This window comes from Ctenopharyngodon idella, chromosome 6 (genome assembly GCF_019924925.1).
Source record: "Ctenopharyngodon idella isolate HZGC_01 chromosome 6, HZGC01, whole genome shotgun sequence".
Lineage (NCBI taxonomy): Eukaryota > Metazoa > Chordata > Actinopteri > Cypriniformes > Xenocyprididae > Ctenopharyngodon > Ctenopharyngodon idella.
The window spans coordinates 9,853,821-9,865,063 of NC_067225.1; the positions used below are offsets into that span (position 1 = coordinate 9,853,821).

The following is an 11,243-nucleotide window of genomic DNA, read 5'->3' on the forward strand; positions in this document are numbered from 1 at the left end:
GAGTAAGCCCTGTTTCACCCTTTCACATTAATAAATACCTTTCTTATTTTGATTCAATCGTTGACATTTTTCTATTGTTTAAAACTAAAATTTACTCACACTATCTAACCTCAAAAGGATGCCACTACCCTGAACAGAAAGCTCGAAAATGATTGGCCACTATGACCCAATTGCAGACGCAGCCCAGAAAAGCAACCATCTGATTGGTTCCTGGTGGCGCGAAACAATCACATGGTACAGCATTTCGCGCGAAAACTTCTGCAAGAACTCGTGTGGTAGACGGGACGGAGAGTACGTCGTTATAACTTTGTAATACCACTTGATTTAAAATGGATCTTATGGAACCGGGAGCGAATCAGAATGCTGGTCAGATGATCAAGGATGAACTGGCGGAGAAATGCCAAAAATTATTCCAGGCTTTTTTGGAAGAGTGAGTAAATTGGTGTTTCTTATTGTTCTTCAGGCACTGGTTACACGATGGGTACCAGTATAGAATAACAACAATAATTCGAATAAACATTACACGCTTTTACAGTAACGTTAGTCGTATGATTTTATGTTAAACTACAAATGTATCATATATAATTGTATTCAATTTTAGAATGAACATGAACGTAATTAGACTTGTGCACGTGCACACCATCTTTGCCATAATGTACAATAATTATATTTTGTATTAATTTGTGGTCGTAATCATAATTTTGTGTACCGCTCCTCAGGTTTCATAATAGTGATGGAGAAGTGAAGTACCTGCGGGACGCAGAGGAATTGATCCGGCCGGAGAGAAACACACTCGTGGTCAGTTTTACCGACCTTGAGGGCTTTAATCAAGAACTGGCAACCGCCATCCAGGAGGAATTCTACAGGTGTGAAAGGAGCCAAAAGAAAAATCTATATTGTTCTCATACATTGCTTAAGAATTACATATACTGTATATTAAAGTGCCTTTAACTACTATGCAATAACACTTACATTATTAACCTGATACAATGCACTTATTGTGTAAATACATGCTTTTACATTGTACTTATTTTTAAAGAAATACCTGCATGTAATTACAGCTGTAATTAAAGGATTAGTTCACTTCAGAATTGAAATTTCTTGATAATTTCCTCACCCCCATGTCATCCAAGATGTTTATGTCTTTCTTTCTTCAGTTGAAAAGAAATTAAGGTTTTTGAGGAAAACATTCCAGGATTTTTCTCCATATAGTGGACTTCACTGGGGTTCAACGGGTTGAAGGTCCAAATGTCAGTTTCAGCGCAGCTTCAAAGAGCTCTACATGATCCCAGACGAGGAATAAGGGTCTTATCTAGTGAAATGATCGGTCATTATGTAAAAAAAGTAAAAATGTATATACATTTTAACCACAAATGCTCATCTTGCACTAGCTTTGCTATGCGCTACGCATTATGTAATCACGTCGGAAGTACCGCGGTAGGGCGAAAAATCGTCCGAAATCGTTGTTTTACCATTTTTTTGTAAAGGCCGTCTGACTTAGTCTTTACACGTTCGCTTTGTAGACACTTGATCTGTACTTCTACCTATGTCACGCGTGACTTTTCCAACGTGATTATGTAATGCGTGGTGCATCGCAGAGCAGTGCAAGACGAGCATTTGTGGTTAAAAAGTATATAAATTTTATTTTTTTTTACAAAATGACCAATCGTTTAACTAGATAAGACTCTTATTCCTCGTCTGGGATCATGTAGAGCTCTTTGAAGCTGCACTGAAACTGACATTTGGACCTTCAACCCGTTGAACCCCAGTGAAGTCCACTATATGGAGAAAAATCCTGGAATGTTTTCCTCACAAACCTTCATTTCTTTTCCACTGAAGAAAGAAAGACATAAACATCCTGGATGACATGGGGGTGAGTAAATTATCAGGAAATTTTAATTCAGAAAGTGAACTAATCCTTTAATCTAAAATTACACTGTTGACCCGTCCCTTTCATCTTGACCCATCCTTAAACCTAACCATACCACCAAACCTGTCCTAACCTTACCCGCATCCACCTCAATAGCAGCAAAAGTGTTATGCAATACAATATGAACACAATAAGTACATTGTACTTATTTCTTAGGTGTCTTAAGTACATAGTAGTTAAGACACCTAATATAAAGTGTGACCTTGTTTACTTTGCAGTGTCCATCTTACTATTTAATTACACATACTCATTGATCTAAATATTAATGCTTAACATTGTAAGTTGTTGTTAGTACTATGGTATCAACTATTAAGTATAACTTTTTCAATTATTATTATTGTTTATTAACATTATAATGCTGTCAAGTATGCTTACATTTTGAAACATAAGTGTGAGTGGATCAGAGAATCTTCCTGGAAGAGCCTGAAGCACTCTTATGTAACCCATAATGATAAATACATAATCTCAGATGTGCGGTTAATGTGTGTAATATGAGTATGTACTGCAAATGGACTCGCATTTGACAACTACAAAGCTGCCTTATAAAACTGATAAAACATTGTTTTTACCTGTATGTAAAAAGTAAAGTATATTTTTTGTTTGTTTTAGACTTTACCCCTACCTGTGCCGTGCTGTGCGTAATTTTGCTCGGGATCATGGAGAAGTTCCTATCTCCAAGGAGTTCTATGTTGCCTTCCAGGATCTACCAACCAGACACAAGTAAAGAGAATTATTAGATAGAGATGGCTGATTAATTATTTCAAACTAAGATATGCATAGTTGACAAAATTCTACATCAATTTGTTGTTTTATTTTTTGAACAAATGCGTCTCTAACTAATGTTGTGGGTTCCTGCAGGATTCGTGAGTTAACCGCGGTGAAAGTTGGCTCACTCGTGCGCATCAGTGGCCAGGTTGTCCGTACTCACCCTGTTCACCCTGAGCTGGTGAGCGGGACCTTCCTGTGTTTGGACTGTCAGGGAGTGATAAAGGACGTGGAGCAGCAGTTCAAATACACTCAGCCGAGCATTTGCCGCAATCCTGTGTGCAACAACCGTAGACGCTTTCTCTTGGATACAAACAAATCCAAATTCATTGACTTCCAGAAGGTATGAAAGGTGCTTTTTAAACCATATACTGTTACGTTCTTTGGTAAACCCTCTTACCCGCCTTGAAATGTAGGAGAAGCCACAGTGCAAAGCGTTACAGGGAAGGTTCAGAAAGGCTGCTAAATATATATCTTTCTGTTGGCTCGGCAAAAATCAAGTATGCCATTTTTCTGCAACATTTTTTAAGTGACGTGTCAGAAAAAAAAAGTATTTTTACATGACAATTTGCAATAAAATAAATAAAAAACGACATCACAGAAGCCATATTTGAAGCAAATGAATAACTAAAGTCCAGAAAATAAAACAATTAAACCAGTAAATACTGAAAATAGAAAGGTGTGGCAACAGATATTTGTAATGTCAGTTACTAGAGGCATAACTTTTATTATTTATGTATTTACACAGGAATAGGGCTGCATGATTTGTGAAAAAAATAGGTTAGACTTAATTTTAAGGTGTCTTTGTTACAGTGTAATTACACATTTAAGTACAGAGTAAAATTAATGAACTACATGTACTTACTATAGGGTTAGGATTAAGTTTTTTTTAGGGTTAGTTGCATGTAATTATGCATAATTTATAGTTATTACTATAGTAATTACATGTAACATGAGTAACAAGGACACTGTAAAATAAAGTGTTACCAAAAAATATAATTTACCAAAAAATATAATTTAAAATATAATTAAATATAACTTACTGATAAAACTTTCGACTGTTATTAAATTATTAGCTGAACAAAACCATTGTAGGGCTGCACAATTTGGCCAAAAATAATAAATTATTATTTATGATTTTTAAAAAATATATTAATTAAAAAATTATTGTAATATTTCACACAGAGCGCATATATTTATTTAATAAAATGACAGCATTTACAATTAGATAAGCCATAATGCAATTCTTATTTTTATATATATATATATATAATATGCTGTATTTATTATATATATTATATTATTATTTGTAATCTTATAGGCAAGACTCAACAGGCTAAAACACTGTTGTTGTTTTTTCTTCAATTTTGAGATTTTGGGCTTTTTGGCTTTTAATAAAGTGTTTTTTCAGACTAATGACAAGAAAACATCTAAAATCCACCTTTGAGCTTGTATTTTTTGGCACTTTATCTATTTGTGTCTATAGATTTCAATTACAATACATATTTTAAAGGCCGTTTTCTCAAAATGAGTATGTTCTCCTACACTGAGCCATATATCTCCACTGCAGAAGTACTTATATACACCAAACTTCACAGTTTTATTCCTATCTATATGTATCACATGCTTATATTATAAGCCTTTCCGATGTTGTTGTGCTCTGTCAGGATGATTGAGCAGATGACATTTCATCATACTGTCTTAAGCCATCCTCTTTGTCAACCACTGTATCTACAATTTAGTGTTGTTAGCATATATTGATGTTTTACTTACCTTGATTCCAGGTACGTATCCAGGAGACACAGGCTGAGCTGCCACGAGGCTCCATTCCTCGTAGCATGGAGGTGATTCTGCGGGCTGAGGCTGTGGAGTCGGCACAGGCCGGTGATAAATGTGACTTCATTGGCTCCCTCATTGTTGTGCCTGATGTATCCCAGCTGTCCACACCAGGTATACAGCTCTCATCCAGTCGGGCATCACTGATGATAATACAGTGCATGTAAATCTTACCATCATGCGATCATATTTGTTTCAGGTGTGCGTACTGAGACCAGCTCACGTACGGCTGGTGCGCAGGGTTACGAAAACGAGGGTCTCCGTGGGCTTAAAGCGCTGGGTGTCAGAGAACTTTCCTACAAACTTGCTTTCTTGGCATGCCACGTATCCCCCACCAATCCCAGAGTAAGAGTCAAGCCAAGCATTTCAACATTGAGGTCTCATTTTCTATGATGTGCCATTGTTTTAATTGGTGTCTCTGTTTGTAGTTCGGCGGTAAGGAGATCCGGGATGAGGAGCAGACGGCAGAGAGCATCAAGAAACAGATGTCGGTACAGGAGTGGGAGAAGGTGTTTGAGATGAGTCAAGATAAAAACCTCTATCACAACCTCTGCACCAGCCTCTTTCCTACCATTCACGGTTAGTCACTATGACTATCATTGGCCATATGTGTGTTATGCTAATTTGGCCACAAACACAAATTGACACTATCAAAATGTGAGGATTGTTGATTATGTTCTGTTTATACTATGGTCTGTATGAATAGAGATAGGGGTGTGAATTGTCACTGGTCTCACGATTCAATTCCACGATGCATCGCATCCTCAATTTTCAATATTACTGCACATGGCTACATTTTCGTCAGTGAATACAAACAGTCAGATATATGAACTTCATTTTTTTTATCTGCTCCAAGAAAGCACACTTCCTGAATATAGCATCAAACAAAACTTAAGTCTGAACACAGCAGACGACAGGAGCATTTAGAACTAATAAACACTAGTAAATACTAAAAGTGCATGAAACTGTCAAGTAGTTACAATAACATTCACTGGCACGCACACGCACACATGCGCTCTCACACATGCACACACTGTAAATATTAAAATAGCGGATGCATTTTTTTATTACTCTCTTTTGTGTTTTGCCTCTCTTCGCCATTTTATGCTAACGTGAGAAGCACGTATGCGACGAATAATGTCAGAGAAACATCAGTAGGCTATAATCGATTATGGTCTATTATTGCATCGATGCACAATCATCCATGTCTGCATCGCAATGCATCATAGAAACGATTAATTTCAACACCCCTATAAAGCAATCGTGTCTTGAATGAATCTTGAGATTTCTTGAGAGTCATCTTGAGATTTGTTGGTCTAGCCAACATGTATGTCTGGTCATTTGTTTACATCTCAAACAGCATTCTACCTGAACCATTCCACACAACCTACTGGATAATATCAAGATGGTTTACATCATGTGTTTTTCTCAGGTAATGACGAGGTAAAGCGGGGAATTTTGCTGATGCTATTTGGAGGTGTTCCTAAAACCACCATGGAGGGCACATCTCTGAGAGGAGACATCAACGTCTGCATCGTGGGAGATCCCAGCACAGCCAAGAGCCAGTTCCTTAAGTGAGAATTACTCTAGAACAGGTTAAAAATATAAAGAAAATAAGGGGACAAGGGAAATGTACTGACATTTCAGCTAGTTTTTTAATATGTGTCCGAAATGTGTATTGAAAAGTGGAATAACTATTAGTTTTTATGGCTGTTATTCAGGCATGTTGAGGAGTTCAGTCCACGGGCAGTCTACACCAGTGGTAAAGCCTCCAGCGCAGCTGGTCTCACAGCTGCTGTGGTGAGAGACGAGGAATCTCACGAGTTTGTCATTGAAGCTGGAGCGCTCATGCTGGCTGACAATGTGAGTTCAACTTTTACAAATTATTTATTTGTGTAAAACCCCTGTGATTTGATATTCATAATATTTGTTGTTCATAGGGTGTTTGCTGCATTGACGAGTTTGATAAGATGGAAACGAGAGACCAAGTGGCCATCCATGAGGCCATGGAGCAGCAGACCATCTCCATCACCAAAGCAGGGGTCAAGGTAGGGGTCAAAGGTCAAAATGTGGATTTACAGTTCACAGTTTAGCTTCACAAGCATCAGTGCCTCTGTGACATGTTTCCACCACCAGTTTAGATAAAAAAGACAATAATTAGGAATGGATTAAAACCTTGTATTACAGTATGAGTAATTTTATTTCATGATAACGATATAAATCACAATCTTTTCCCATTGCTGTTTGATTAACATCAAAGACATAGACAGAAGCGAGTATATTAGGCTGCTGTCACTTTAAGACTTAATGCATTGACACATCCAATTTTTTCTTAAGATATAAATGACATGTGAGAACTTGATTTGAATTCTCTTTCATGTCTTAAAGGGTTAGTTCACCCAAAAATGAAAATTCTGTCATTAATTACTCACCCTCATGTCATTCCAAACCTGTAAGGCATTCGTTCATCTTCAGAACACAAATTAAGATCTTTTTTAATGAAATCTGAGAGCTTTATCCCTCCATTGACAGCCTACACAGCTGCCATTTTCAAGCCCCAGAAAGGTAGTAAAGACATCATTAAAGTAATCCATGTGACTCCATTAAACAATTTTATGTTTATTTTAAACATAAAATTGTTTAATCTTTATGAAGCGCCTGCTTTTGCGTCAACACGCATGCATCGTGGTGCTCTCATGAACGCATGTTGGAGATGAATATTTTGTAAATAAAGTGGTAAATTTTGTTTTTTTGGGGCAAATAAAGCACTCGTGTAAAACTGAGGTTATAGCACTGGAGTCACATGGATTACTTTAATGATGTCTTTACCTTTCTGGGGCTTGAAAATGGTAGTTGTGTAGCTGTCAATGGAGGGACAGAAAGTCCCAGAAGCCATAGTAGCCAAGATATTTTCATACTTGTTCCATAAGAGACTATTTTTTAAAATCGTAGGCAACTCTGAATGCTCGCACATCCATCTTGGCTGCGGCGAACCCAGTAAGTGGACGTTACGACCGCTCCAAATCTCTCAAGCAGAACATCAACCTGACGGCACCCATCATGTCACGTTTCGATCTCTTCTTCATCCTGGTGGACGACTGCAATGAGGTATGATCATGAACAACAGTGTAACAGCATATGAAGATGATTGTGGATACAGCAGGATGTTGTTGTACTGTTAGTAAATGCCTCTGTCTCTCTCTTCAGGTCACTGATTATGCCATAGCCAGGCGTATAGTGGATCTCCACTCCAGGATTGAGAATTCTGTCGAGCGTGTCTACAATCTAGATGAGATTCGCAGATACCTGCTGTTTGCTCGCCAGTTCAAACCAAAGGTGAGTGACAGGAAGACTCAACTTCATTATTTCTGATGCTGCCTGAAGTAGAAGACAGCCACACAATATTGAGAAAATAAATTGGACTACAAGGGCTGGGTTGAAAATATAGATTTCTTGATTTTAATTGATTCTCATTTCGATATCGATTCTTAAATCCCAAGTATAGATTTTTTGGTCCGTGCTGTTTTCAGTTGAACTTCACTAAACATTATTTTTTAGCACACCTCCCATCCAATAATCATAATAACCTTTGTGCTTTGTTGCTTTTGATATGAAACAAAGCCTCAGCTTTAAAATTGTCAATTTTATTACGAAACTCGAACAATAAATAACATTTTGGTGCTCTTTAATGTGGCTTGACAGATGGCTGTAGTCGCCTCAATTCAAGTGGCATGTAAACCGATTATCTCTTTACTACTAGTTATAGCATGAAATAAAAGATACCGTAGAACCTCAATCAATGTTTTAACTGCGGAAAGACATCAATACAACAGCTTGTAAACAATACGTCACATAATGTTACATTTATCTCAGGAAAGCCAATCAATGTTGATAGTTACCTAGAAATATTAACCCTAGAGAGGAGCATTTTGCTAAATATATGCACCAGATTACACATTCCTTATATTTTTACATCAATATTTAATGTATGTTTAAATAAATCCGTCATGAAAACAAATGTTTATGACAGCAACCATTTAAATGTTCATATATTTCAAAAAAGGAATTGGAGTAAACACTATATTGTCATAAAAAGTTATTATTATAATGTTGTTACATTAAAAAATGCCTTATGTGCAATTTAAATGTTTTTAGACAAATCAGTTGCTCATTTTAACCTTCAGTATTAATGTAACAACCGACAGGGTTCCTTATCCACCTTATTTTTCAGGTAAGAGCAGGCACGGCCATTTGTAATTTTAATGTGTCTGGCTTCTGGTGTCATTCGCTTCCATTTTTTATGTCTCGCACATTCACAGAAAACACCTTACTTCTGCGTTGAAAAATAAGGTGGATATACTCTACAGTATTAGTTCAGAGATTTTTTTTTTCTTTGAGAAAAGTTGACGTACTGTACCTGATATATATCCAAATGAATTGATATCGAAATGAATTGAATCGGAATTGAATTGATTCGCACATTTGTGAATCAAAATCAAATCAAATCATGAAATTTGAGTCAATGCCCAGCCCTACTGAATACCAGGTGTAAAGGCCAAAGTCAGCTATTTATTAACTGTCTCAATCTGTGTGCGTGATTTCAGATCTCAAAGGAGTCTGAGGAATTCATCGTGGAGCAGTACAAGCGTCTGAGACAGCGGGACGGCTCTGGAGTTACTAAATCAGCCTGGAGGATCACAGTTCGCCAGCTGGAAAGCTTGATCCGTCTTTCTGAGAGCATGGCCAGGATGCACTGCTGTGATGAGGTGGGAACGAAGAAAAGAGAAAGACAGGAGCATGATTTTGGTTTGCTAATATCTAAAATGATTATCAGTAATAGTTAACTTCCTGTTTCTATTTTTTAGGTTCAGCCAAAGCATGTCAAGGAGGCTTTCAGGCTGCTGAACAAGTCCATTATTCGGGTCGAAACTCCTGATATTAATCTGGATCAGGAGGAAGAGGAGGCCATGGAGGAGGAAGATGACAATCAGATGAATGGTACAGTTGTCTTCTGTTTCTATACATTTAATGTTTCATTCAGGCTCATTTTGATTAATTTTGGTCTAGTACAACATTTTGATTTCATGGTGACTTTAAAATGCTACAAAAAAATAAATAAAAAATACAACATTAAACTGCCAGCGTGTTTTTGAGTTGAGTTCAGCCTATATTGAAGGTCCTTCAGATATCATATTGGACAAAAGGAGGCTTCAGAGTCAAAAACATTGATAACTACTGTTCTAAACTCTCTTCTGCTCTTTTTAGGTCATGACGCACCTAACGGTGTGAATGAAGCTGTTAACGGAGAAGTAAATGGTCACGAGCACACAAATGGTATTAACGGTCACGGGGTCAACGGAGACAGCGCTAAACCCTCGCTGCGACTATCGTTTGCTGAGTATAAACGCATTTCAAACCTGTTGGTGCTACATCTGCGTCATGCCGAGGAAGGTGAGCACTCTGCAGTTATTATGCACTTTTATCACAAACTACAACATGACAAGCTTAGACAAACACAGTTAGAAGAATCTAATTTGCATTGTGCCATTTCTCCTAGTCGAGGACGAGTCTGCACTTAAGAAGAGCGAAGTAGTGAACTGGTACCTGAAGGAAATCGAATCAGAGATTGATTCAGAAATGGAACTCATCAATAAGAAGACAATGATAGAGAAAGTCATCTACAGACTAGTTCACTACGTAAGGAAACATTTTCATGATATAAATCTTGTTAGTTTTATGTGAATATATGATAGCTTGTTTCCACCACAGAATAAAAAAATAAGTAAAAAAGGTAATTGCAACTTTTTAACTCACAATTATGACTTTTTTATTGAAATTGTGTTTCTATCTAACAATTTAGACTTTATAACTCACAATTACGAATTTATTTCTCACAATTCAGACTTTATAACTAGAGTTTCTGAGGAAAAAAAAGTCAGAATTGTGAGATAAAAAGTCACAATTACCTTTTTTTTATTCTTAATTCTGTGGTAGAAACAAGCTTCCAAATGAATATGTGATGTAAAGACTACATGAAAAGTGTTTTAACAAAAAATGTATTCACTTTTATCTTCATCAGGATTATATTCTGATTGAGCTGACACAGTCTGGGCTGAAAGGGTCCGCGGAGTCCAGTGGAACAGAATCCCAGGAGGAAGATGTTACTCTGGTGGTCAACCCCAACTACACATTCGATGACTAGACCTTCTGATGCTACATTCCCTGCTGTATTAAATCCAAAAAAGGGATGTTTGATAAGATGATGTTCAGGAAGCAGCCCTCTTCAGCCTCTTCTCTCTTTGTAAATTGGTTGTTTTCTGGTTTTAGCTGCATACTGTTTCCCACAATGTTTTTTGCATTGCATTGTAAGGATGGGTATATCCATCATCATTTTTAAGAGGATTTATGACCTTGCAAAAAAGGGGAAAAAAAAAAATTCATTTTGTAAATATGTGTCTTGTTTTTAGTATTTTAGAATATTTTAGAATGTTAGAAATGGACCTGCATAAAATGTTTTGCATATACAGTTTATCATGTTTTGTTAAAAGTGCTGTCAAAAGTATAACATCAAAATAACTTGTTCATTTTGCAATAAATTTTAATAGATATGCTTATCTGGTGAAAAGCAAGTTTTTTTGTGTGTTTGAAACATAAATGAGATGCTTAATTGTGTATATATTGTTTGAAATGTTACTGGCCTGCTATACACCCA

The 11,243-nt window shown here is 36.8% G+C and overlaps 1 protein-coding gene across 1 annotated transcript; it reads left to right on the forward strand.

The window, feature by feature from the left end:
* Positions 1-236: 236 nt before the first annotated feature.
* mcm6 (minichromosome maintenance complex component 6) lies at positions 237-11,145 on the forward strand. The gene is made up of 17 exons (XM_051896326.1): positions 237-430; positions 720-866; positions 2,540-2,650; positions 2,789-3,038; positions 4,480-4,645; positions 4,731-4,876; positions 4,960-5,110; positions 5,964-6,105; positions 6,253-6,394; positions 6,472-6,579; positions 7,484-7,639; positions 7,739-7,867; positions 9,136-9,297; positions 9,397-9,529; positions 9,797-9,982; positions 10,089-10,228; positions 10,611-11,145. The coding sequence occupies exons 1-17, from the start codon at positions 330-332 to the stop codon at positions 10,731-10,733; spliced, it is 2,493 nt and encodes an 830-aa protein (XP_051752286.1). The 5' UTR covers positions 237-329; the 3' UTR covers positions 10,734-11,145.
* The last annotated feature ends 98 nt before the right edge of the window (positions 11,146-11,243 follow it).